The sequence below is a fragment of the Acipenser ruthenus genome, chromosome 27, assembly GCF_902713425.1.
Source record: "Acipenser ruthenus chromosome 27, fAciRut3.2 maternal haplotype, whole genome shotgun sequence".
Taxonomy (NCBI): domain Eukaryota; kingdom Metazoa; phylum Chordata; class Actinopteri; order Acipenseriformes; family Acipenseridae; genus Acipenser; species Acipenser ruthenus.
In genome coordinates this window covers 752,041-778,155 of record NC_081215.1, presented here as the reverse complement: position 1 = coordinate 778,155, position 26,115 = coordinate 752,041, and the positions used below count along the sequence as shown (strand labels likewise).

The window sequence follows — 26,115 nt, the reverse complement described above, 5'->3', positions numbered from 1 at the left end:
TTGAACCAGTGTAAAATCTACAGGCAGGCAGCAGCCTTTTGTGGTTTCTTATAGCAGTGCAAATTATACAGCCACAGTAACAACCGCCTCTGACTGACTTATAGTTTTGCCACATTATAAATTTAGAGGTGTTTCTAAATATTTAAAGATACCACTAAATAATTAAGATATCTAAAATACATTTAGAGATCTATAAAATGCATTTGATATCTATGTGTTTTTAGTAATGCTTCTATTGCAACAAATGCTTTAGAGTATGTAACCTTATTATAACAATATATAGAGGCTGTGTGGTCCAGTGGTTAAAGAAAACCTCCTTATGCTCCGTCTCAGTTGTAAGTCACTCTGCAGCTGATGCATAGTTCACACACCCTAGTCTCTGTAAGTCGCCTTGGATAAAGCGTCAGCTAAATAAACAAATAATAATAATATATACATATTGAATAGTTTTGCTTATAAAATATATTTGTTTGCTCATTTCTTTCCTCGTTGATTTTATTTTCAGTGAATCTCAGATTTTGCACCATGACAAACAGTATGAGCCATTTTACTCCTCGTTTGTGGCCCTCTCTGCACATTACATCACCACAGTGTGTGGACAGAGTAAGTAGTTTTGTGTTGTGATTGAAATAGAGCTGAGAAGAGGGGGTTTCAAGATGTATACATTACACAATCTGGTGTACAGCATGAAACACTAATGTTTAAATGTTAATTGTGCCCTGATTTTAGCATCGCAAAGCATCTGCTCTATTTAAACATGGCTCCTAAACCTGAGCTGTGCACTGGGCCAACTTTTTTGTCAGTTTCTTTTTCAGCTGCTTAGAAAATGAACGTGTACAAATGTTCTTATTTCCAGTCCCCAGAAATCAGTTGCTGTCTGTGACAGCAGCCTGTAAAGTTTTGATTGAGTTCTCTCTGCTGCGACTGGAGAATCCAGATGAAGCATGTGCTGTGTCGCAGGTGAGCAGAATATATTCAGCGCTGTCTCTGGCACTTAATAATCTGACTGGCTGTGCCAAGTCTAATAATAAGATGAACAACATGCTCTGATTAAATAACAAGCTGTATATTTTGAAAGATCTAATAACTCCTCTGTTACTGAGGTGCTTGTGGATCCGAGACACTTTGAAGTCAGACTACTGAATAGCACTCAGTTGGTATCCTTGCAGTTGGCTGTCATCTGCTTTCCTTTTCTCAGAAACACCTGATCCTTTTAATAAAAGGCCTGTGTACTGGCTGCAGCCGACTGGACAGAACAGAGATCATCACCTTCACTGCGATGATGAAATCTGCCAAACTGCCTCAGACAGTCCAGACGCTCTCAGACGGTAATGCATCTAAATACACCAGGGCTTTGTTCAGTACCGGGTGATGTTGTGTGCTAAATACATGGAAAACAGATTGAAAAGAAAATGTTTGTCTAGCCTAAGAAGTTGGTAAATACTTCTTCTGCACTGCTGGTCGGGATTAACTTGTGTGTGTTTATTTTTGCATGCTTTTGATGTGGAGACATAACGGTGCATATAGAAAAAATTTTTTTGCTTCCCTGTGCTGATTTGAGTACCAGAATGAACCTGAACTGTCACAATTGAATTGATGTGGCATGCAGAAGGCGCACAGGTCAAGGCAGAGACCAGAGCCAGTGTTTTTCTTACTGTGTGCCCTGATGCATGCATCACTTTGCATGCTGATGGTGTGTATGCTTCATTTTCCTTAAACAGCTTCAGACATCAGAATTATGCTTGGCACAGTTCTGGCTGAGAAAGTATAAGCTCAGCTTTGGGATGGGGGGAAAAGTTTCAAGAGGTGGAAGCTCAAAAAGCTCGGTTGGCTGCCTAGTTGAGAGCTTTGGTAGCAATGCCGCAGTTGCAAACAGTGAGACGTCTGCTCCCAGAATGCTTTAAGATTTGTTGTATGAGCTGCTGATTGACTGTCTCTCAGTGGAGGACCAGAAGGAACTGCCCTCCCCGGTCAACCCTGAAATGAGACAGAAGGAAGTGCAGATGAACTTCTTCAATCAACTAACTTCGGTCTTTAACCCTGACGTGAACATGCTTTCTGCCCCCTCAACACAGACTCAGGTTAGCGCTTCAGCATTACCCTCATCATTCTCAGGGTTGGGGTCAATTCCTGCTTTTCAATTCCAATTTCTTTTTAAAATCAATTCCCAGTTCCAATTCCCATTCTCTCTTAATCAATTCCAACACAGCATTGATCAAAACTGTATTTAGCAGTATTCTGTTAAAAAAGAGCTTCTTGCTGTGACAATTAAACTAACTGTTAGTCAATTAAATTGGCTTCAAATGAAAGCAATTGAAAAACAGGAATCGACCCCAACCCTGATCATTGTGTTTTTTTTGGAGCCATTTATCCTGTTTCATTAGAAATATTGCCTCTTGTCAGGAACATCTTGTATTGATTCCCTCTGATCTGCCTTGTCCAGGTGGAAGGTGAAAGTGATGACCAGCCGTCTGTAGACCAGGCCACTCAGGCTAAAATGAAGAATGCCTTTATTTCACAGAATGTGGCAAGTTTACAAGAGCTGGGTGAGTGTTCTGGTCCTGTGAAAGAAATCCAGTAATACTGTTAATGGGGTGAGACCCGACTTTGAGGAATACTGACGTGCCAGTCAACACTGTGTTTTAATGTGTGTTCGTTTGTTTCTCTAGGAGGCTCGGAGAAGCTGCTCCGTGTGTGTCTGAATCTCCCCTACTTCCTGCGCTACATAAACAGATTCCAGGACGCCGTGTCTGCTAATTCCTTCTTCATTATGCCAGCAACAGTGTCGGATGCAACTGCAGTTCGCAATGGGTAAGTTACAGTATGCGTGTTATGAGGTCAGGGCTAAGTACCCCAGGACAAAGCTGCTGAATTTGTCTGTCGCCTGACCTGCCTCTTGCAATTTGTTCGTTTTTTACTAACAGTTGTTGTTTCCCCCCCATAGATTCCATTCCTTGGTAATCGATGTAACAATGGCATTGGACACACTCTCTCTCCCTGTTCTTGAGCCGTTGACCCCAGAGAGATTATTGGACGTGACAGTCCTTGCACTCAGCTGTCTCTACGCAGGTTTGGTTGTGTTTTAAACTTTACTGCATTGCTACACACATCAGGAGAATCGAATTAGAACGCACACTTGCGTCCTGTATAAGCTGTGTGAAGGGTATTGGTGGTGAGATGGGTATTAATGGCATGCCTCTTCCTTCCCAGGTGTGAGTGTTGCTGCCTGTATGGCCATTTTGCACGTGGGGAGCGGCGTGCAGCTGCGCGCAGGATCCACTGGCTCCAAGGAGGAAGACTATGAGAATGATGCAGCCACAATAGTGCAGAAATGTGTAAGTAAACCCATTGAGAATTGCAAAGGAATTCTGTGTTTACTATTTATAAAGCTGGGGTGTTTTATTTTAATAATAGTTGCTGATTGATTTTAATATGGGTTTTTTTTTGTTTCCAACAGCTGGAAATTTATGACATGATTGGACAGGCAATCAGTAACTCTCGCAGAGCAGGGGGTGAGGTAGGTTTCCTTTAAGACTTTTTAATTTTATTTGTTTACTTTTGACTGCAGTGGAGGAAATAAACTCGCCATGGAATGTCTAAAATGAAACGATTTGATTCTTGCAAGTTTAATGTTGGTTCATTTGAAACTATACAGTGATTAAGCAGCTAATACTGATTGTATGGATCTTTTAGGTACTGCTGACATACAAGAGATTTTTCTAGTTTAAAAAAAAAAAAAAAGTGAATAGCATTTCTATGCACATCTTCTGTTCTGGTCATGATGTAGTAGACTTTGATGGCTGCGCTGCAAAGTCCAAAATGGGTACAAATTACAAGAAAAATCAGTAAGTGTGATTCTCCCCTCTCCTGTTTGCAGCATTATCAGAACTTCCAACTGCTGGGAGCGTGGTGCTTATTGAACAGCCTGTACCTGATCCTGAACCTCAGCCCCACCGCCCTGGCTGACAAGGGAAAGGACAAGGATCCTCTCGCTGCTCTCCGAGTCAGAGACATCGCAGCCCGAAGCAAGGAAGGAGCAGGGTCACCCAAACTGGGACCTGGGAAAGGGTGCGCAACACCAGCTTCTAAACACTTCAACAAACGGGAGCAATCGCCTTGTTGCTCTCGATTTTATATTGCATATGCATGGGTGTGCCAAAGCTATCCTACTTAAACAGCCAGCTTGTAGCAGTGTGATGTGACAATAACGTCTTCGACAGGCTTTGAATTCGGATCTCTCCACTGCAAGGCAGTGTTTAATCCTTACAAAAAAAATATATATATATTAAATCTCATCATAAGTAAATACACTGCGATGCCAGGTTTCTTATTTATTTGGTTAATATTGCAACCTTCGAGCCTGATATTGAGGTGTGTTTTATATACCATTTCAATTTTCTAATTGTTTTTTTGATTGGTTTTATGCAGACATCAAGGTTTTGGAGTTCTCTCTGTAGTCCTGGCAAACCATTCCATTAAGCTGCTCACCTCGCTCTTCCAAGACTTGCAGGTGGAAGCGATGCACCGGGTGAGTGCCAAGTTACTCGACAGCTTTTCATTTTCATTGCGGGTTCTCTGGAAACTGAATGCTGAAACGCTCTCTCTTTACAGGGCTGGGAGAGCGATGGACCCCCAGCAGAGCTGAGTATCATGGCCCAGAGCACATCCATCCAGAGGGTTCAGAGACTCATTGATTCTGTCCCTCTCACAAACCTGCTGTTCACTCTGCTCTCCACATCGTACAGGAAGGTAAAGCAGCATATCCCTGTCTGTTGCATGTGTTCTCCTCGGGTAATGGCACGCTTGATTCTTACTTGAGCTTGTTTATTTGTATCGTCCAGGCTTGTGTTCTCCAGCGACAGAGAAAGGGTTCGGTGAGCAGCGATGCCAGTGCCTCTACAGACTCCAACACGTACTACGAGGATGATTTCAGCAGCACTGAAGAAGACAGTAGCCAAGGTATAGTGCTTGCTGTATATTGAACCATCTGAGCTCAGACACTGCTAGAGATTTCAAGCTTTGATAGTGTGTCCAAAATAAGCATTTTTTTTTGTTAACCAGAATAAGAACTCCTTGTAATCCTGTTTTGTTCCAGATGATGACAGCGAGCCTATTCTCGGCTTGTGGTTCGAGGAGACCATCTCTCCCAGCAAAGAGAAGGTTGCCCCTCCCCCTCCCCCGCCCCCACCCCCCTTGGAGACCTCCCCGAGACTGAAGAGCCCCAGCAAGCAGGCTGCCGGGGAGAACGGCAACATACTGGCCAGCCGCAAGGACCCAGAACTGGTAAGGGCGGAGAGTTTCCTTGTGTTAACTACAGCGGTAAACAATGTGCTCTGGTCACGTTCTTGCTGTAGCCTCCTCAATGTAATTTCAGACCTTACGATTGCATGGTGGTATTAAACCTGTATGCTGTTATAGCCCCTTCTCCAGTTTTGCACAAAAATTGATTTTAAATCCCCAGTCTTGACAATTAAAACATGTTTTGTCTGTTCTGGCATGTTTTTTAAATAAAATGTATTAGAATGTCAGTACTGTGTAATCCCCATCAGTAATGCAGTTAGGCAATGCAAATGTCTTTGGGAAGGAGTTACTTCCCTTTAGTTATTAGTTCTCAGTGAGTTCCCTTTGACTTCCCTTTTCAAGAGGATGCCTCTTCACAGGATTTGTTTTTGTCTTTCTCTCAGTTTTTAAGCCTGGCTTCCAGCATCTTGAACTTCATCACCACAAACATGCTGAAATCCAGGAACAACTTCATCCGTAACTACCTGAGCGTGTCTCTGAGTGAGCAGCACATGGCAACCCTAGCCAGCATCATCAAGGACGTGGACAAGGATGTGAAGGGTGAGTGGAGCACAGAGGAAATAAACTGCCCTGTTTCAGACATGTGGAAAAAATATAAACCGTCTACCTGGGATTGGAGGAAAAATAAACACATGCATATAAAGAGGGAAAGCTCTCTGTTTGATTCAGTATTACTGGGACAATGCTGATTGCTGATTTGAAATGGTGGCATTAAACAATCCTAATCCTGTTTTATGTAATTTCAGGTTCATCGGATGAAGAATTTGCAGCAGCTCTCTATCATTTCAACCACTCCTTGGTAACATCCGACCTGCCTTCCCCAACGTTACAGGTGAGATCTGTGTTTGTAGTAATCAGAAAAACAGCATAATGTTTAAAATATGATAACCGGTATTGTGTGTGTGTGTGTGTGTGTGTGTGTGTGTGTGTGTGTGTGTGTGTTTTTATTGCTTGGATGTATAATTGTTGTATTGTTTATTGTTGGGTGTGGTCTGCTTGAGATGTACCTGTGCTGGCACTGTGGGAACAAAGTGAATAGACTCAACTAAAACTGAATCTCAGACCACATTAATCTTTCAGGTTAAATTGTATAAAATCAGCAGTTTCAGATTGTACCCAAATGCAGTCTGTAAGGTCTATAACAATCTATGATAAACGCTTGGATGAGAATAGTAAATAAATAAATAAATAAATAAAAAGTAAAAAAAATCAAAGCAGTGTTCACAGAGATTGAAATAAGATTCCCATTGCATAGCAGTTTGATCCATTCCTGGTTTTACTATGATGAATAAGACTCACCTGAGCTTGTTACCTATACACTGTAGCTAATCAAGCTTGTATTAAAATCTGGCATGGGTGAAACTGCTTTGCAATAGGAGTCTTATTTTGATCCCTGTGTACTGTTCTCAGAACTCTTTGACCAGCCCCCTGTCTTCCATTGCAGAACACCTTGCTGCAGCAGCTGGGAGTTGCTCCGTTCTCAGAAGGCCCGTGGCCGCTGTATATCCACCCCCAGAGTCTCTCTGTGCTCTCCAGGCTGCTGCTGATCTGGCAGCACAAAGCCGGTGCCCAGGGGGACCCTGATGTAGCAGAGTGCATGAAGGTCTGGGAGAGGTAAGCTGGATCCCAATCTGTTGTCATTGCCAGGTTTCTTTACTCTTGGGGATCTTAGTTCCTGCTACGCATGTTTAACATTGCGCTGTTGTTTTCTAAGAAGGTAGTAGGTAATATCTTCAATCGAGAAATGAAATAGATATTTCATCCATAGCTGTGAAACACCCCAATGGCGGTAAATTGTAAATAGAACATTTTAGTGTTACTAGGGATTAAACAGAGAGGATTATTGGATAAAGTGTAGGCCGTACATTTTGGGCAAAAAAAAAGAAAACCTGAAGTCCTTGGGTTATTGTGGTCAAAGCTGACACATTCATAAGCATTCTACAAACTGGAAATTCCAATAATCTATCTGGGACAGATAGATAATAAGGGGACCGTGATCTGAACCTGATTTTTTGGGGGGGTTTCTGTTGTGTCTAGGTTCATAGGGACGTTGAAGCAGCACGCCCTGCAGGGGAACGTTCCCAGTGACTCGGAGGATCTTAACGTGGAACACCTCCAACTGCTGCTACTTATTTTTCACAACTTCTCGGAGAAGGGCCGCAGGACTGCGATCACGCTGTGCACACAGGCCATCTCCGAAGTGGCTGCCCATGCCGACTCCCAGCTCCAGACTGTGCCTCTGAATCTGGCAAGGCTGCTGCTGGTGTTTGACTACCTGCTGCATCAGTTCTCCAAAGTCCCCATGTACCTGTTCGAGCAGGTAGCAATCCAGCACTGTTGATTTCTTTTAAGAAATGTGACTGGTTACTAATTGGCTATAGACAAGCTATTTGTATGCCAAACTGTTATTCAGTGGCTAACTGTTTGTGCTTGAATCTGCAGGTTCAGTATAACCTCCTGACTCCCCCCATAGCGGGAGCAGGCTCTAGCCAAGAGGGGGGCAGGCACAGTGTGGCTCCACTCTACTATGGATTCAAAGAGGTGGAAGAGAACTGGACAAAGCACTGCTCGACAGGTAGGAGTAAGTTCCACTTCATGCTTCTTACTCAAATTTATCTATTAGATGCATGCTAGGCGATTCCTGAATCGTTCTCTTTCCATAAGACCTACTTAAATTGAACAGTTTCCAAATTTAAAAACCGATGCTTACTGGTGTCTCTCTGTTTTCACAGACTCCACCCCGCAGCCAAAATTTTACTGCGTCCTCTCCCCAGAGGCATCGGAGGATGACATGAGCCGACTGGACAGCAAGGTACCTTCTGTGCTTTTAAACTTCACCTAATAACCTTTTCTGGAAAGTGTGCCCAAGGGAGAGCACTGCCTGTTGTGTTAACAAGTGAACACAGTTTGGTTTTTATTCTTTGGAATAATACATTATAGATTATATGTGTGACAGAGGTTGTCCTGCCAAAACTTTTAAAAAATGCATTATAAAATACATAGACAGGAAACTTAATGTGGTACAGTTGTACACACAGTGTATATGAAATTGTGAATGATGCATCTTCTTTTGTCTCAGATCTTCCCGGTTCTGTTTAGTGGCTCAATGAAGTACGGTGACCTATACTCTGCTCTGATCTCCCTGCTTTCTGCTGGATCTCAGTTTGATACCGTCAGGAGGGAGGAAAACAAGAGTGTTACACCTCTGGTAGGAAGCTTTACTGTGCACAGGGACACACACATCGATAGCCAGTCCATCTAAAAAAAATCCAAATCTAGATTTGCTAACATGCAATTGGAGTTTATGCTTAGGAAGTTAAAAAATATATATATATATATGAATATCAATGTTTTATCTTGAGTCGGCATGATGCTTTTCTTCATGCTCGCCCAAACTAAAGGCTCTTTTTATTTCAGGAGGCCTGCTCTCTCCAGTACTATTTCCTTATTCTGTGGCGCATCCTGGGCATCTTGCCACCGTCCAAGGCTTACATCAACCAGCTGGCAATGATCACGACGGAGCGGAGTGAGAGCGACATTCTGCACACCCTGCGCTGGTCTTCCAGGCTCCGAGTGAGCACCTACGTCAGCTGGATAAAGGTAAGGATGAAGAAAGAGGAGAACGTTTTATTTATACTAAGAAAAACAGGAGGGATCTGTTCCCATTTCTGACACCTCCTAATGTATTGTATGTTACTGACCATGCTGCCTTTTGTATGTCTTTCGATCCTGAAATCTAGGAGCACCTGGTGAAACAGGGAATGAAGGAGGAACATGCAGATTCTCTAATAGAACTGGCTACCAAGTGCAGTGCCGTGAAATACGACGTGGACCTCGCAGAAGAGTACATCGCTAGACAGGCAAGGGTGCTCCGAAGGTCATGTTAGTCCAGCGCAACGTCAAAAGTCAGACACTGGCTCACCTGATTTGGCCTTTTATTGTTCCTCTTCAGATCTCGTCTTTCTGCTGCATCGATCCGAACGCCATCCTGCCTCTGCACCACATACCCAACCTGCAGACGGTGTACACGCTGGACGCAGTCATCTCAAAGGTGCAGGTATCCCTGGACGAGCACTTCTCAAAGGCAGCTGCAGAAACGGACCCACACAAGTCTTCAGAGATAACCAAGAACCTGCTGCCAGCCACCCTGCAGCTCATTAACACCTACACTGCTTTCACCAGGTCAGCCCCTCTCTCCTAGTATACAGGGGGTTTGAGATTATGGTTTATGGTTTTCCTAATTTTAAAGAAAAAAAAAAAAAACTGGTTTGTATTATCTTGTATTTGGGGATAATATAATAACCCATCCAATGTTCTGTTGGGTTCACCTTGATCTGTTTGATTTGAACCCGAAGTAACTATTAAAAATGTAAGCTGTACTCGTTTTGATATTGAACTGTGATACTGAAGACCTGCGATGACTCTTTTTTGAATGAAATGTCTCTCGCAGGTCGTATTTGTTGATGAGTCTACCAGAGGAAGGGGAGAACAAACCCACAGCAGAGAAACTGCTGGGATATGCTGCTGTGCTCTCTATTGGGTCAACACGCTGCAAATCAAACACGCTGGGTAAAATCAAATCACTGCCCTGGATCTTTGTGTAAGGCAAATAACCAGATTGTCGTGCAGGATTAATAAATAAATACAAGTCGATAATCTGTTCAGTTTCCATGAGGCTATTCCAGTTGCTATGTCGGTGTTCAATTGCATTCCCAGATGTATGAAATGAACAAGGAAGAAATGGTCCCTATTTTATGTTGCAGGGTTAAAAAAAAAAAAAAACTGATCAAATCTGATTGACCCTTTTTTTTTTTTTCAAATACATCCAGGTCAGACGGTGGTGCAGAACCTTCCCTCAGCCGTGCAGACACTGTGCGACTCGTGGAACAACATCCACACCAACGAGTTTCCCAACATCGGTTCCTGGGTAGGTTGACCGCAGCGAGTTGAATAAATTGAGTACATTTCACGTTTCCTGTGCGCGTAATGGTGACTTTATTTCTGATTTCGATTTTTATCTCCTATTCCTCCAGCGAAATGCCTTTGCAAACGACACAATCCCATCTGAGAGCTACATCAGCGCCATCCAAGCGGCCCATCTTGGTACTCTGAGCAGCCAGAGCATGCCACTGGCATCTTCCTTGAAACACATCCTTCTGTCCCTGGTGCGACTCACTGGAGACTTGATAGTGTAAGTTCAGTATAATTCACACCAGTTAGTATGGTGAACTTTATTCACTCATTTTTAGATGCTATTTTGTAACTGCAGTGAACAGTTCGATCTTATAACCTATCCTTCTAAGGAGCTTATGAAGCTTGCTACGGTAGTTTTAGGCTGTATTGTTTCTTCAGAATTTAAGGCAAACATTGTGCTTGTAATGTTGGGCGAGGAGAAACATTCAGATTTGACCAATAAAAAAGAAACCACAATGGATTCACTTGTCATCTGGAAAACTCCAGTCATGACAGTTACATTTAAGTTACATTTGTGTGTCCTGTATTTAAAAAACAAAACAAAAAAGCATTAAGAAAGAAGTTAATTGTGATTTTAAAGCTTTCTTTTTTTTTTTGCACATCTGTAGATTTTTTTTTGACTGCAAGTCTTTCTCAATTCCTTCAGTTGAAGGCACTGAATGTTTGTCACCCTGTGCAAGTGTCTTTTTAATATTGCTGCATGCACTGCTGTTGAGTGTTTTGCAGTTAGATGAGCCCCTGTTCCTTGTATGTTTTTAACACTTACTTCCCCTCCTAGATGGTGTCCGGATGAGCTGAATCCTCCGCAGGTGATCCGGACTCTGCTGCCCCTGCTGTTGGAGAGCAGCACGGAGAGCCTGGCAGAGATCAGCAGCACCTCCCTGGAGAGGATCCTGGGCCCCTCAGAGTCTGACGAGTTCCTGGCACGAGTCTATGAGAAGCTCATCACCGGCTGCTACAACATCATAGCCAGCCACTCCGACCCAAACAGGTAACCTGCTGCAGCACAACACCAAACTTCAACATCCCTTAATAGGATAGTTTGACTGCGGCGCACGCACCTTCAATTAACATGGAGGTGTTGGAAGACGGCAAGCGGAGCATTCTAACCCAGAGAGGAGGGGGAACAGTCATAGAGATCATCCACGTGCAGCTGGTCCCTAAAGAAATCCCTTTCTGGCTGGCTGCAGCAGATTCATGGTAGTCTTAGGAAATACAGCATCTTTTTTTTTGAATGGTGTCATATCACTGTAAGAATATTAAGGCAGGGCCATTATGCGGTATTGTGCTTGTAAACCCTGTGGCATCTGCAAATCCTAAACTGTGTTTCTAAAAAGCCAAAAGCTTTTGTATTCATTTTTTCAACCAAAATCATTTCTGATGTGCAGCTTTGATTCCCTTCTTTGTGTTTCTCTTTCAGTGGGCTTGATGAGTCGGTCCTGGAGGAGTGTCTGCAGTATTTGGAGAAGCAGTTGGAGAGCAGCCAGGCACGCAAAGCCATGGAGCAGTTCTTCTCTGACAGGTAGCTCTGAGACCAAGACGCCAGTTGCATAGCAGTTTCACCCCATTCCAGGTTTTATTACAAGCTTGATCAGCCACAATGTATAGGGTACAAGTGCAGGTGCATCTTAGTAAACTCTTATTAAACCAGGAATGGATCAAGCGGCTGTGCAGTGGGAGCCTTATTGCCATCCATGATTTATGATCCCCAGAAATTATAGCTGAGCCTGCAATTTCATCTGTCACACTTTTTTTTCGCACATGCAATTGTGGTGACACTTGGTAAGGACATTCCTTGGCACACATTCTTCAGGTCATGTGAGCCGTCCCACGAGTTCTGTTTTCTGACTGGATTGTTTTTCACTTTCTCAGTGGGGAGCTCGTCCAGATCATGATGGCCACAGCCAATGAGAATCTCTCTGCCAAATTTTGCAACAGAGTCCTGAAATTCTTCACCAAACTCTTTCAGCTTAGTAAGTACATTTCAGTTCAGTTTTGAGATCCTGTCAGCTGTTTGTTCCTTTTTCATATAGAGAATGGTTCCCTCTTCTGTACAACGGCCACAAAACAATTAAGGCTATGTTTTTATAGCCCCATGTACTTAAAGAAAACTGACAAATTGAAAAATGTGACATTTCAAAATCCAACATGAAATACTGTACTACTACTATGGTTTCCTGTAGACTACATGATGTTAAATAAATGATCTAAATTATGTTCATTTAGCTCACTATCCCCCTGTGTGTCTTTCAGCTGAGAAGAGTCCCAACCCCAGTCTTCTGCATCTGTGCGGCTCTCTGGCTCAGCTGGCCTGTGTCGAGCCCAGCCGCCTGCAGGCCTGGCTAACCAGGATGACCGCTTCCCCTCCCAAGGACTCGGACCAGCTGGACACTGTGCAGGAGAACCGGCAGCTGCTGCAGACGCTGACCTCTTACATCGTCCGCGAGAACAGCCAGGTGGGGGAGGGCGTCTGCACCGTGCTGCTCAACACGCTCATCCCCATGGCGACCGAGACGCTGTCCAATGGAGACGGGGCTGGCTTCCCTGAGCTGATGGTTGTCATGGCGACACTGGCAGGTGCCGGGCAGGGGGCGGGGCATCTGCAGCTGCACCACGCAACGATGGACTGGCTGGCAAAGTGGTAAGTGAAGGAGTCCTTGTATGTGCTAGACATAAAGGCAAGTTGAGTGCAGGTTCCTAACTCTAGAGTAAATGTATTATATGGGCAGTTTGTGATGCTTTGGTTTGCATAAATATTAAAACTTTGCATATGCCTTATCGACTTGAAAAATCCAGTATACATTGGTTTACTTGAAGAATAATATTTTTTCCTTCCTTCCAGTAAAAAGTACCTCACTCAGAAGAATGTGGTGGAGAAAGTGAGTGCCAATGTAACTCAAGGCAAGGTAAGCAAAATCCAAGATTATAGATTGATTTTATTTTTATTTTTTTAATGCCTTAAGACGGTTTAATTGTGTATTTCCTGCTCTTGAAATACCATGTTTTAAAAGTTTTGAACACATGACAACTTGAATGTTTGAGACACAAAATATTTGGGTTGATTTAGCTCTGTTTGGCATACCGGTAATTTGAAGCTTTGGATAAATCATTAAAAAAATGATATCGAGTTCTATCACGAGTGTTTGGCAAAAAGGTTTCCTGGATGGGCTGAACATTCCTCTTTCTCTTTCCCTTTGCAGCATGCCAGCATGCTGGAGTGCACCTGCCACCTCATCTCCTACCTGGCTGATGTGATGAACGCCCTCCGACAGAGCATTGGCCAGGGCTCCTCTCACCTGTTGGTTGATGGGGAGGAGAGGGCCATCGAGGTGGATTCTGATTGGGTGGAGGACCTGGCAGTCGAGGAGGAGGACTCCCAAGCTGAGGATTCGGTGGGTTCTTCCCTACATCATCTAGTCACCGCAGTCTCTATGAGATTATCAGAATCTGGAAATAACACCTATTGCATAGCACTTGCACCCATTCCAGGTTTTACTACGAGCTTGGTTAGACCCAGCGTATAGGTAACAATCAGGTGTTTTATTAAACTCATAGTTAAACCAGGAATGGATCAAACTGCTATGCAGTGGGAGTTTTATTTCCATCCCTGGTATTTTTTTGTATGTACAGTGAATGTTGGTCAACTTTTTTTTGTCAGTTTCTGTTTCTTAGTTGTATCTTGAACTGTTCCTCTAATTGTGATAAAACTTTTGTTTTCTTTTGGTGTGTGGCATCATAGTTCTGACCTCTGATTGTGTGGGTGAAATCCATTTGAAAAGCATTTGTTACGAGATGCAACTGCTAACATCTGGTTTTGTTTTTTCTTTGCCAATTGAAATCCTTAAATAACTAACAGTTCATTAATTGTAAGTGAACTTACATCAAGTACATCATTTCCTTTCCATTTGAATTTCCTAGGATGAAGACTCGCTGTGTAATAAACTGTGCACCTTCACAATCACCCAGAAAGAGTTCATGAACCAGCACTGGTAAGAGAAGCATATTTAAGTCCATGCCAGTATTTAGTAATAGTAACCCATTCATTTTAAGGTGTGCTTTTTCTATAAATTCCTCTCCCCACCCTGTTGCATAACTTCAGCACTGTTTCTGCAGGTACCACTGCCACACATGTAAGATGGTGGATGGGGTCGGAGTTTGCACTGTGTGCGCCAAGGTCTGCCACAAAGACCATGAAATCTCCTACGCTAAATACGGCTCTTTCTTCTGTGACTGTGGGGCAAAGGAAGATGGAAGCTGCCAGGTGAGTGGAAATTGCTAGAACGACACAGTGGTGCCTTCAGCTGTAAGGCTTCATTCAGCACGGCAAACCGTCTCGTATCGCTCATGCTAAACAACGCATTCACGCATCCCGTTTATCGTGCCCTTTCCCAGGCGCTGGTGAAGCGGAGCCCCAGCAGTGGAATGAGCTCCACCATTAAGGAGACGTCGGCTTTCCAGAGCGAGCCTCGCATGCTCGAGAGCGCCATCCGGCACCAAAACTCCTCCTCGTCTGCAGACAAGACCAAGGTCACCATCTGTGACGGGAAGGGTGGGGACGACGAGAAACTCAAGAAGAGCAGCCTGTGCAAGAACATCGAGGGCTGCAGGGAGGAGCTCCAGGGACAAGTGGTTAGTGCTGCTTTATTACAGCATGACAATGTTGGTGCTTATGAGCCAATCGAGACCAGAGCAGGAGGCGTTTCAGTGACCCGCTTCTGGACTTGATTTTAGTTACACTTCAGCATTGCAGTTCTTAAGTCATTTTTTTCTGTGCACCTTTCCTAATGTTTTTCTCTCTCTCTCTCCTCTGCCACCCCCTAGGCTGGCTCCTTCACTGCCCCCCTGGTGCTAGAGATGCTGAACTTCCTCATGGAAGCAATCCAGACCAACTTCCAGCAGTCGTCTTCAGTGGGGAGCAGCAGCCGAGCCCAACACGCTCTGAACGAACTGCACACCACGGACAAGAACGTGGAGATGACTGACCAGCTCATGGTAGGCAGCACAGGGAGGGGATGCTCTTTAACACCACTACTGTTGTTATAGTGCTGCAATGGTGATTTTGATTTTTAAAAGTAGTCGAGCGAGTATTCAATAAATCTCATAACCGGTTCTGTCCACTTTGCTTCTTCCGTTGTCCAATGTTGGAACGCCGGGGTGCAAGCTCAAAACCGACTTTGTCGAATCTGTGTTTGCAGGTCCCCACTCTGGGCTCCCAGGAAGGTGCCTTTGAGAATGTGAGGATGAATTACAGCGGGGATCAGGGGCAGACCATCCGTCAGCTGATCAGTGCCCACATGCTGCGCCGCGTCGCCATGTGTGTCCTGTCCTCTCCGCACGGGCGCCGACAGCACCTGGCCGTCAGTCACGAGAAAGGAAAGGTACTGATTAGCGGCTGTTGCTGGTTTCTTTTAATGTATGAATGTTAAGTAGTTCAAAGAACAGGCATAAAATAGATCATTTGACATGTTCAAGAGACCTTTTTTTAATTTTTTTTCTTGTCATGCTTGGCTGAATGGCGTAGGCTGTTCACTAAACACTTAAGTAGGAAGAATCAGCTATTAAAAGAAGATTTTCAGGGAGGAAAGAAAAAAGCAAGTCTACAAAGGAGAATACTAATGTGAGGGCTATATCGAAGCCTCTTGATGTTTTCACCATGACTAGTTCTTTTTCATCAGTAATACCAGCTTATGTATTTATTTATTTTTTTTGTTAAATTTGTCTCTTTGCTCAGATAACCGTGCTGCAGCTCTCAGCCTTGCTGAAGCAGGCAGACTCCAGTAAGAGGAAGCTGACCCTGACTCGCCTGGCCTCCGCCCCAGTGCCTTTCACTGTGCTAAGCCTGACTGGGAACCCATGCAATGAGGACTACCTGGCTGTCTGTGGGCTTAAGGTAAGGGAGAGATGAACAGCAGCTTCGGCATTTCTTTCAGTTGTATGGCTGGTGTGATCTAGTTCATGCTGTTTGTGAACTTCTTTTTAATCTTTTTTCTTTTTCTCCCATTCTCAGGATTGCCATGTTCTAACATTCAGCAGTACCGGGTCAGTGTCCGATCACCTCGTCCTGCACCCTCAACTGGCCACGGGCAACTTCATCATCAAGGCAATCTGGCTGCCTGGATCGCAGACTGAACTCGCCATTATAACTGCTGACTTTGTCAAGGTAAAATGTTAAAATTGTGTCTCTGTAATGAAGAATGGGGTAGTTTAACAGTACAAGACCTGTTTAATTAGAAGGATTCAATGTTGGACTGCAAAAAAAAAAAAAAAAAATCAGTGATCTGATGCAGGACAAACGGTAAGTGTAAAACCCTAAAACGTGGATTACAGCTGCATGTTAAGCCGTTTTTCCATCTTGTTTTCTCACCCCCTTTGCCTGCTTGCTTTTCAGATTTACGACCTGTCGGTGGACGCGCTGAGCCCCATGTATTATTTCCTGCTGCCAAGCTCCAAGATCCGCGATGCCACTTTCCTGTTTAATGAGGAGGGGAAGAACATCATTGTGATCATGTCCTCTGCCGGCTACATTTACACGCAGGTGATGGAGGAGTCCAGCAGCGCGCAGCACGGCCCCTTCTATGTGACCAACGTGCTGGAAATCAATGACGAGGACCTCAAGGTACTTGCAGCTCCGCTTCCCTTGTAGATTTATTATTATTATTATTATTCGCCTCCTTGGGCAAACATAGCCACACAGCCTTGGATTCACATTCCCATACTTCAGAAGCTAAGGCAGGTTTGCTTGGTGCTAAACTACAACTGAATAGGAGACTTCCATGTAATAGAGCCCTTTGCGCTGTGTTGAGTGGCATGATAAATGTGCACCCTGGTATTTTTTAATTAAAGAACTGTATGATTCTAACAGTAATTGGCATTAGCTGAAACATCATCTTTTTAGTTTCTTAATGATTAACAAAATACATTCAAAAGTGCACATCAAGTTGTATCTAAGTGCGATGTATGAAAACTAGAGTGTGTTTTTTATACTGTTTGGCATCCTTTCTACAGTGTGCATTGCTTCCCTTTCCAGGACAGTAACGGGCAGGTTGCAGGAGGGGGTGTGTCTGTGTACTACTCCCATGTGCTGCAGATTCTGTTCTTCAGTTACAGCCAAGGGAAGTCCTTTGCAGCGACTGTCAACAGGAGCACTTTAGAGATGCAGCGACTCTTCACCATAACTGTTAAGAGGTAGGGGGAGAAGGTCTCATATTAAACGCATTAAATCAATTTCAGTATCGGTTGTCCTCCTTTTATTGAAATATTTGGTGATTTTGGTTTTCTGCTTTTAGTTTAATTATTGTGTATTGGAGTATATATGTACAGCTATGGCCAAAAGTATTGCATCATCCTATAGAATTAACTCCTGTTGCTTCATAAAGTTGAATGAAACCTGCTGAATAATGTTAACTTAACATATTGAATTATACACTGCTTTGTAGTTTTGCATATATACTTATTGAAAAACTGACACAAAATAGAAAAATGTGACATTTTGAAATCTAACATGAACTACTATATTATGGCTTCCGTTAGACAATTTTATCATTTTGCAGTTTCTTTGGTAACATTAAATAAAATATCTAATTTTTTTTATTTTTTTTTTAACACTTATGTCTCAGTCCTAAAATTCTAGGTGATGTAAAACGTTTGGCCAAAGCTGCAATGTAACATTGTAATAACATAGTGTTCTGTCCTTTCTCGTAGCTCCAACGGGGGCAGTAAAACTTCCCCAGCCCTGTGCCAGTGGTCAGAGGTGATGAACCACCCTGGCCTGGTGTGCTGCGTCCAGCAGACCACAGGAATCCCGCTGGTGATCATGGTGAAACCAGACACCTTCCTCATCCAGGAGATCAAAACCCTGCCAGCCAAAGCCAAGGTATGTTACTGCAGTCAAGGATAGTGATTTTATAAAGAACAGCTCCCTCTTAATAAAAGTATTGCTCTGCGAATTAAAATGTGGTGTGCAATTGTCATCTCTCTCTCTCTCTCTCTCTCTCTCTCTCTCTCTCTCCTCCTGTGTTCCAGATTCAGGATATGGTAGCGATTCGTCACACTGCCAGCAACGACCAGCAGAGGACCACCATGATCCTGCTGTGTGAGGATGGCAGTCTGAGAATCTACATGGCCAATGTGGAGAACACTTCCTATTGGCTCCAGCCTTCCCTGCAGCCCAGCAGTGCCATCAGCATCATGAAGCCAGTCCGCAAGCGCAAGGCAGCTGCCACCAGTAAGAGTACAAAATACACCTGCTGATCGACGGGAATATCATTAGATAGCCCCACAAACTGACCCCTTCCTGTTAATCCACAGCTACACAAACGCTGATATTTGTTATATCAGACCTTTTACTTCACCAGCTGGTTTCAGCCGCTGTGTCGCAGAGTTCTACCATAAGCACAATCGTTTTTAGATCATTCTAAGTTGTTTTTTTGTGTGTTTTTTTTTTTTTTTTTTTTTTTTTTAAAAGAACAAGTTTTAGCAGTTTTTATTCTTTAAACCTATGTGAAATTCCAGGGAGGGTATTTTAATGAGATAAAAGGCTTAAGTCTAGATTGATCTGAATAGACCCCTCCCTTGACTGCATTGCATTTTCTAGCTGTCTAAATCAGTCACCCTTGTTTTATTTCAGCGACCCGGACTTCCAGCCTCATGACTTTCCCCGTCGACTTCTTTGAGCACAATCAGCAGCTGACAGACGTGGAGTTTGGGGGCAATGACTTGCTGCAGGTTTACAATGGCCAGCAGATCAAACACAGGCTCAACTCCACTGGGATGTATGTAGCCAACACCAAGGTAGGTGCCCACGATCCTCCACTATGCCTCCTGTTGCCATGCTGTTTCATTCATTAGCGTGTGCTGTTTGACATCCTTTCCTTTCTGCTCTCCCCAGCCTGGTGGGTTTGCAGTTGAAGTTGTCAACAATAACAGCTCCATGGTGATGACGGGCATGCGTGTCCAAGTGGGCACCCAGGCCATCGAGAGAGCCCCCTCCTACATTGAGATCTTTGGACGCACCATGCAGATGAGCCTGACCCGCTCCCGCTGGTTCGACTTCCCCTTCATCCGGGAGGAGGCCCTGCAGGCAGACAAGAAGCTTACCGTCTTCCGTGAGTCTCCTCTCTTCCGGTTACATCGCAATCGGGAATAATACAGTGCTAGGACCAGAGGCCTTTGCTGTGATTTCCGTTATAATAAAATGCATTTGTAGTCGCAAAAAGATTTTCGGTTAGTCTGTGCTGTCGGGACAATGCAGCTTGGAATCGTTTGCGTGGCTGAGAATTTTTCAGCCAGAATTGTTATACCATGTACAACAGCTGTCTAGAATAATCCTGATCTGTTAATGTCACTGTTTAGGAAGAAACATTTTAATGAAATATACACTTGTATTGTGTAATGGTCTGGAACGAAACTGCATGAGCTGGGATGTGACATATAAATATTTTTGTCACTTTGGTGTTCTTTCTTATCTCCAGTTGGTGCATCAGTGGATCCTACAGGAATTACGATGTTGGATTCCATTAAGATTTACGGAAAGACCAAGGAACAGTTTGGCTGGCCGGACGAGCCCCCAGAGGATTTCTCATCGGCCTCTGTGAATAACGTCTGCAGCCCAAACCTCAATCAGGGGAACGGGACTGGGGACAGCGACACTGCAGTGCCTGCTGCTGCCAGCGGGACAGTCCTGGAGAGGTAAGGGCAAGAGCACAGGAAACGGCTCTGTGTCGGCACTGTACAAGAGCAGCACTGTTTAAATCCTCCTTAGTTATTACAAAGTTTGTAAATCATTTGCGATTTAAATGCAGTGCAGTATTGCTTTTTTGTGTTGGGAAAAGGTTTTTTTAGTGATATGTTAGAAAAGGTGATCTTGTACTTGCTGTTAAAATGGTGTGTTTTTCCTCCCTTAATTCCTTGCATGTTCTGCATGTCTGAAAAGAGGATACACTGATCCAGTTACCTTTAGCTGTTTCTGTTTGAATGCCAGTTAAACGTTACATGCAGTGTAGTCCTATACTAGAAGTGCCTTCTAGACAGCTTCCAGAAATATGGAACAAATGTGTATTAATGAGATAAAACTGGGATTTATAACTGCTGGAGTTGATGTTGTGTTAAGTTTGGACAAAAGGACTGATGATTTAGTCGGGTTATTGCTGATGTTTAAGATAAGTGTCCTCTGACACATTCTGTATATATTTCCTTCACGATGAAGTTTGTTTTGAAATGTATCGTTTATTTCCTGGCCAGTCCCTGAGTGTGTGTTCCTAACGCATGGCTGCTTTCACATCTCTCCTTGTTGCATGCTCACCTCTCTCCCCGCTTGAGTTGCAGAAATCTTATTTTTTTTACCTGTTCTGTTCTGTTTTTCTTTTCTGTGATCTTCACACATTTTTCTATTTCTTTTTCTTTGCTCCCTCCTTGTCCCCCCCCCAAAAAAAAAAAGTTGTGAAACTGAGTCCTTATCAACCTTGGACCGGTTAGTACCACTCCATTTCTCTGCTTAGGTGTAACTGTGAGAGCGAGCAAGAAAGAATAGGGGCCAGAGTTTCAAGTTAACATACCTCTTTACAGTCTTGATTCATTGATACACTGTGTAAAACCAGGTTCTTAGACAGACATCTCTCTCTCTCTCTCTCTCCTCTCTCTCTCTCTCTCTCTCTCTCGTGTCTTCTTTAGTCTAACTCTGAAAGTGAAGTTGAATGTGAAAGTTTAAAAAAAAAAATAGATGCATCTTTAAAAAAAAAAAAAGTCATATGTATTTAGTAGTTTAAGCGTGTACAGTGTTTAATGGCCTGTTTGTGTGCTTGTGTTTAAACAAGAATAAAATCAGTCAGCTGTGTGTCATTTTGCAGTTTTAAACTGCTTAACATTGGTTAAGGTTTGTAACTAAGTTTGCGAGTGCTGTAAGTGGCCTCCACTTCTGGTTGTTCTCATTGGCATCTCTCTTCACAGATTGGTTGTAAGCTCCCTTGAGGCGCTTGAAAGCTGCTTCGCTGTCGGATCGACAAACGAAAAGGCAAGTGGTGAAGACACTCCGTCCTCCGTAACACTAACAAATATTTTCTGTAAAACTATAACCTGTACTTCAATATCCAATGCGTATTCTATTTAAATTGCCTAAACTGTTGTCTGGACTCCTCAACAGATGTGCAATGCAGCATGTCGTTCTTCACTGCTGCTCTTTGGGTTGTTAATGAGTCTGCTGTGTGGTTTTGGTAACGTTTTGCCTTGTTTTCACTGTGCAGGAGAAGAACAAAGCTGCTGCTTTGGAGATGGCCACACAGCTGCTTTCCATGCCAACCCCACCCTGTGTGCAGCAGCAAACCAAGGGCCTGCTAGCCAGCTTGCACACCAGCCGCTCTGCCTACCACAATCACAAGGTACTTTGAACAATGTGCTGTGCAGGATGGTAGAGCATGCACTCCTGCAGAAGAACATATACAACTAGTTTCACAGACCCTGATTAGCTTTAGTCTTGGATTGCCTTATCTAAATTAACATTGAGTAGTTCCAAGATTAGTGCTAATCAGGTGCTGTGAAACTAGCCAATAGTGAATTTTGGACTTCGCATGTAACATTTTTCTCTAGTCAAAGCTGTACACATTGCAAGTTTTCAAGCTCAATTCTTGGACCAGTAAAGATGCTAGCTTTTATCACGTGACTGGATCCCAAATCCTCTATCTGACAACACTGCTTTGGCACACCATTATACTCTTAGTAAATGTAATAGAAATAGCACTGATACAAGGTAGATAATGCATTGTGTATTGAAGGGGAGTTTGGTGCAGATGAATGTGAACTCTGCTCTTGTTCTTGCAGGACCAGTCCCTGTTGAGTAATGCAGTCCAGTGTCTGAACAGCTGCAATCAGGACGGGAAAGACCTTGACCCAGAGGTGTTCCAGAGGCTGGTGATCACGGCTCGCTCCATCGCAATCATGAGACCCAGCAATCTGGTGCACTTCACTGACACCAAGCTCCTACACACTGAAGCAGGTGCCTAGCTCGGGGGAATCGCCATCAAATGGGTCATTTTTAAAGACCTGGAATTTAGTTTTGAACCATCCGTGTTGGTTTTTCATAGCGTGTGCATCACTCCCCACTGCTTGTTGTTAATCTTGTACCTGCACCCGTTTTCAGAGGGAAGCGAGGAGACCAGAGAGAGCCAGAAGCCAATGGAGAGTGAAGGTTGTACCTTCATCATGCAGCTGGTCAACAATTTCTGGAAGCTCCATGCTTTGAAGCCCAAGAATGCCTTCCTAGCTCCTGCTTGCTTACCGGGTGAGTAGATGCACAGTCAATGCAATGTCTTCCACCCTTTTGTCATTTACGCTTTGCTTACTTTGCTGTTCTATTTTGAACCAGGTCTGACACACATTGAGGCCACAGTGAACGCCCTTGTGGATATTATACATGGATACTGCACCTGCGAGCTGGATTGCATCAATGCAGCATCGAAGATCTACATGCAGATGCTGCTCTGCCCTGTGAGGAGTTTGTTTTTGTTTCTCTCCCTTTACCTTGTTGTAAACCGTGCATGTCTATAGAGCACACCAGATGGCAGATTTTGACCCTGACTCTTTCTGCATCACAGGACATCTCGGTGAGCTTTGCCTGTAAGCAGGCTCTGATTCGTGTGCTGAGACCAAGGAACAAGAGGAGGCATGTGACACTGCCTTCCCCTCCACGCAGCAACACGCCGATGGGTAAGTGTAGCCCAGGAGAAGGAGGTAAAACATTAATGTATTCGTTTGTTAAATTTTCCATTTGAGTTTTAGGACTAGAATTAACAGACTGGAGCAACAAAATCAAGCCTGATCTAACAGTAATCGGGATACATGTGTATGTATAATATATGCACTGTTTGATCAATGAAACAGATCCCTGGATGTTGTCGGGATATAGCTTGCTGCTTTCAGTTAGATTCTGATCCTTGCTCAGTACGCCACAGAGTTTTTACCTGAACCCTTCGGTCGTTTGAATCCCTGTAGGAGATAAAGATGATGATGATGATGACGATGCAGATGACAAGATGCAGCCCTCAGGAATGGCGGGCGGGGAGAGCGTGCGGCAGGAGAGTCAAGAACAAGGAGAAGTGGACCACGGGGACTTTGAGATGGTGGTGAGTCTGGTACGATCGTCTTTATTCTTTAAGTAGGCGTTAAGATTTTCATTTATAAATTGTACTCTACAGATTTTAATTTGATAAATTACACTCTACAGATGTGTTTTTTTTACATTTGAACTTGTTTTTTTTAATGGCAATCTTTCTGTCTTCCAAGTTCGATGTGCAGTTTCGCACGAGAGTAACAAGCGGTTGTTTTATAATCCCCTTATTTGTCTCCGGTTTGCAGTCCGAGTCGATGGTTCTGGAGTCTGCGGAGAATGTGAACAATGGCAATCCCTCCCCTCTGGAGGCGCTGCTGGCCGGGGCGGAGGGCTTCCCTCCCATGCTGGATATCCCTCCGGACGCTGATGATGAGACCATGGTGGAACTGGCTATCGCACTCAGCCTGCAGCAAGACCAGCAAGGTGAGCTGTGCCAGAAACCATCTGAATTTCACTTGGGCTGTTTTGCTACAGGCCAGTGGTATTTGGTTCTGCGTTTTTTTTACCCTTTCTCTCCTCCTGTTATCCTGCAGGAAGCAGCAGCAGTGGTCTTGGCCTCCAGAGTCTGGGTCTCTCAGGACAGGCGCCCAGCTCCTCCTCCCTGGATGCAGGAACTCTCTCTGACACCACTGCATCAGGTAAATGGAGCTCAGCAGGGCCCCTCTCTAAGTGTGCTTCTCTGATGGACCTGGAGTTACTGTTGCATTTTGGCATGAGGCCGTTGCACTGACAGGCTGAGCCGGAACAGACCAAAAAGCACAAAAAAAGGTCAACTAACAATTGAAGCCACTTCAACATGTCTTGCAAGTATGTCGGCACAGAACTGAAGTTCACTTGCAGGTTACGAAGCTGAACCTCCTTTTTTTTTTTTTTTTTTTTTTGAGGTTTCCAAAAATGTGACTTCTCAAGTACTAGCAGCGAAGGCTTTAATTTCATACATTATCACTGCTTTTTTTAAATGTTTAATTTATAAATCAGATTTTTTTTTTTTTTTTTTTTTTTTTTTAAAAAGAATCGCAGAGTTTGAAGAAGCCCTGTTTTTATTCTGTAACAGCTCTTGTTATGCTTTTAGCTCCAGCCTCTGATGATGAAGGGAGCACGGCAGCCACGGATGGGTCGACCCTCAGAACGTCCCCCGCCGACCATGGGGGCAGCGTGGGCTCGGAGAGCGGGGGCAGTGTCATTGACTCTGTCGCCGGAGAGCACAGCGGTAAGACCTCTCTGTTAAACACTGTACACCTAAAACCATTGCTAGGAAGAGATACAGAACACTATGGCAAGATATCAAATGTAAGAAAGGCTGATACAAGGATTTAGAAAGTTGCAGAATTGTCAGTACAACCCGGAACTAAAATGTGGTTACTGCATGATTTTTATTTTTTCCTGCAACATTGCAATATATTACACTTGGGGGGTGACTTTCAAAACTGGTAAAAAAAAAATCTGCTTTATTTTTCTACTTCAACTTAGATTTATATTCAGCTAAGCGAGGTTGTTTTAGGTAATTGTGAACAAAAAGGGATTTGCTTTTCCAGTTCCAGCAAAGATTTACAAAACTCCAGTTACCAAGCTTTAAAGATAGCCCCCTGTATGTTCATGTATACTTGCTATACACAAGGTGCCAAGCAGAGAGAGCGTGGAATCAGGTAGGTTTTGAAGAGTCAGATTCCTGAACTTGGCTCTATTTTCCCAGTGTCTGGCCGTAGCAGTGCCTATGGAGATACCGCAGCGGAGGGTCACCCTGCCGGCCCGGGCAGTGTCAGCTCCAGCACCGGAGCCATCAGCACCACCACTGGCCAGCCGGAGGGAGAGGGGTCAGAGGGCGAAGGGGAAACTGAAGGGGACATCCACACCAGCAACAGGTCAGGGTTCAGACACACCCTTCTCATGGAAGATGTGAAGGTTTCACTGGCTCAGACCCACCCTACATTCCCTCATCATTCTGAATAACGTGATTCAGTAACTTGCATGAGATTTGTTCCTTGATGTACCTGATTTTATAATGTCCTAATAGTTTCTAATGGAATCTGTTCAGCATGTGTGTTGCCTCTCTCTCTCTCTCCGTGTGTACAGGCTCCACATGGTCCGCCTGATACTCCTGGAGAGGCTCTTGCAGCACCTGCCTCAGCTCCATAACGTCGGAGGAGTCCGTGCCATCCCTTACATGCAGGTAAGAAAGGGGTATTGAGGATCTAGCTGAACTACTGGAAACCCACTTAGAGTATCAGTTCAGTTTTTAGAAGTGTTCCCTGTAAATTTGAATTGGAGGCAGAAATCAGGGTGGAATGTTGCGTTGTTGTTCACAGGTGATTCTGATGCTCACGGCAGACCTGGATGGAGAGGATGAGAAGGATAAAGGGGCTCTGGATGAGCTGCTGTCTCAGCTCATAGCTGAGCTCTGCATGCACAAAAAGGTAAGATAGAAGCAGCGTTTTTTTTTGTTTTTTTTTTTTAAATAGGCTTGCCATCATTAAGTGTTCAGATTCGAAGCCTCTGGGGTGAATTGTTTTACAGTCCTGTTTTGTTTCTCCTCCCCACCCCCGATTTTCAGGATGTTGCCAAGAAGAACGAGCGCAACGCCGTGAACGAAGTCCACCTGGTCGTCATGAGACTGCTCAGCGTGTTCATGTCCCGCACAAAATCAGGATCAAAATCCTCCTCGGAGGTAGGACAGCTCTCTCCGTCCAGCTGATTTCTGCTGTGTTTCATCACTGTGTTTTAAACGTCTCCCTCCTTTTCCC

The 26,115-nt window shown here is 44.0% G+C and overlaps 1 protein-coding gene across 12 annotated transcripts in view; it reads left to right on the top strand.

The window, feature by feature from the left end:
- Nucleotides 1-26,115, top strand: part of LOC117963820 (E3 ubiquitin-protein ligase UBR4) — a 48,138-nt gene that overhangs the window by 788 nt on the left and 21,235 nt on the right. For 2 of the 12 annotated variants that reach the window (XM_059002640.1, XM_059002639.1), the window contains exons 2-63: nucleotides 506-603; nucleotides 857-960; nucleotides 1,199-1,328; nucleotides 1,942-2,081; nucleotides 2,444-2,546; nucleotides 2,670-2,811; nucleotides 2,945-3,069; nucleotides 3,211-3,335; nucleotides 3,458-3,517; nucleotides 3,878-4,068; nucleotides 4,429-4,528; nucleotides 4,612-4,749; nucleotides 4,842-4,959; nucleotides 5,096-5,283; nucleotides 5,685-5,841; nucleotides 6,048-6,133; nucleotides 6,746-6,915; nucleotides 7,339-7,621; nucleotides 7,744-7,882; nucleotides 8,034-8,113; nucleotides 8,381-8,509; nucleotides 8,719-8,901; nucleotides 9,042-9,161; nucleotides 9,254-9,483; nucleotides 9,752-9,870; nucleotides 10,131-10,228; nucleotides 10,335-10,492; nucleotides 11,054-11,266; nucleotides 11,696-11,797; nucleotides 12,148-12,248; nucleotides 12,529-12,916; nucleotides 13,118-13,181; nucleotides 13,476-13,667; nucleotides 14,194-14,264; nucleotides 14,389-14,536; nucleotides 14,668-14,904; nucleotides 15,097-15,267; nucleotides 15,471-15,653; nucleotides 16,007-16,165; nucleotides 16,283-16,435; nucleotides 16,664-16,891; nucleotides 17,303-17,460; nucleotides 17,977-18,148; nucleotides 18,298-18,499; nucleotides 18,902-19,065; nucleotides 19,163-19,379; nucleotides 19,746-19,962; nucleotides 20,711-20,743; nucleotides 21,220-21,283; nucleotides 21,513-21,647; nucleotides 22,087-22,261; nucleotides 22,406-22,546; nucleotides 22,631-22,752; nucleotides 22,860-22,971; nucleotides 23,257-23,387; nucleotides 23,620-23,797; nucleotides 23,908-24,012; nucleotides 24,447-24,584; nucleotides 25,068-25,236; nucleotides 25,448-25,544; nucleotides 25,681-25,788; nucleotides 25,926-26,039. In XM_059002640.1, the coding sequence (XP_058858623.1) occupies nucleotides 506-603; nucleotides 857-960; nucleotides 1,199-1,328; nucleotides 1,942-2,081; nucleotides 2,444-2,546; nucleotides 2,670-2,811; nucleotides 2,945-3,069; nucleotides 3,211-3,335; nucleotides 3,458-3,517; nucleotides 3,878-4,068; nucleotides 4,429-4,528; nucleotides 4,612-4,749; nucleotides 4,842-4,959; nucleotides 5,096-5,283; nucleotides 5,685-5,841; nucleotides 6,048-6,133; nucleotides 6,746-6,915; nucleotides 7,339-7,621; nucleotides 7,744-7,882; nucleotides 8,034-8,113; nucleotides 8,381-8,509; nucleotides 8,719-8,901; nucleotides 9,042-9,161; nucleotides 9,254-9,483; nucleotides 9,752-9,870; nucleotides 10,131-10,228; nucleotides 10,335-10,492; nucleotides 11,054-11,266; nucleotides 11,696-11,797; nucleotides 12,148-12,248; nucleotides 12,529-12,916; nucleotides 13,118-13,181; nucleotides 13,476-13,667; nucleotides 14,194-14,264; nucleotides 14,389-14,536; nucleotides 14,668-14,904; nucleotides 15,097-15,267; nucleotides 15,471-15,653; nucleotides 16,007-16,165; nucleotides 16,283-16,435; nucleotides 16,664-16,891; nucleotides 17,303-17,460; nucleotides 17,977-18,148; nucleotides 18,298-18,499; nucleotides 18,902-19,065; nucleotides 19,163-19,379; nucleotides 19,746-19,962; nucleotides 20,711-20,743; nucleotides 21,220-21,283; nucleotides 21,513-21,647; nucleotides 22,087-22,261; nucleotides 22,406-22,546; nucleotides 22,631-22,752; nucleotides 22,860-22,971; nucleotides 23,257-23,387; nucleotides 23,620-23,797; nucleotides 23,908-24,012; nucleotides 24,447-24,584; nucleotides 25,068-25,236; nucleotides 25,448-25,544; nucleotides 25,681-25,788; nucleotides 25,926-26,039 (9,076 nt within the window). Of the gene's footprint in view, nucleotides 1-505; nucleotides 604-856; nucleotides 961-1,198; nucleotides 1,329-1,941; nucleotides 2,082-2,443; nucleotides 2,547-2,669; nucleotides 2,812-2,944; nucleotides 3,070-3,210; nucleotides 3,336-3,457; nucleotides 3,518-3,877; nucleotides 4,069-4,428; nucleotides 4,529-4,611; nucleotides 4,750-4,841; nucleotides 4,960-5,095; nucleotides 5,284-5,684; nucleotides 5,842-6,047; nucleotides 6,134-6,745; nucleotides 6,916-7,338; nucleotides 7,622-7,743; nucleotides 7,883-8,033; nucleotides 8,114-8,380; nucleotides 8,510-8,718; nucleotides 8,902-9,041; nucleotides 9,162-9,253; nucleotides 9,484-9,751; nucleotides 9,871-10,130; nucleotides 10,229-10,334; nucleotides 10,493-11,053; nucleotides 11,267-11,695; nucleotides 11,798-12,147; nucleotides 12,249-12,528; nucleotides 12,917-13,117; nucleotides 13,182-13,475; nucleotides 13,668-14,193; nucleotides 14,265-14,388; nucleotides 14,537-14,667; nucleotides 14,905-15,096; nucleotides 15,268-15,470; nucleotides 15,654-16,006; nucleotides 16,166-16,282; nucleotides 16,436-16,663; nucleotides 16,892-17,302; nucleotides 17,461-17,976; nucleotides 18,149-18,297; nucleotides 18,500-18,901; nucleotides 19,066-19,162; nucleotides 19,380-19,745; nucleotides 19,963-20,710; nucleotides 20,744-21,219; nucleotides 21,284-21,512; nucleotides 21,648-22,086; nucleotides 22,262-22,405; nucleotides 22,547-22,630; nucleotides 22,753-22,859; nucleotides 22,972-23,256; nucleotides 23,397-23,619; nucleotides 23,798-23,907; nucleotides 24,013-24,446; nucleotides 24,585-25,067; nucleotides 25,237-25,447; nucleotides 25,545-25,680; nucleotides 25,789-25,925; nucleotides 26,040-26,115 lie in introns of all 12 variants that reach the window. The other 10 variants (XM_059002636.1, XM_059002635.1, XM_059002644.1 and 7 more) reach the window with 8 other exon arrangements.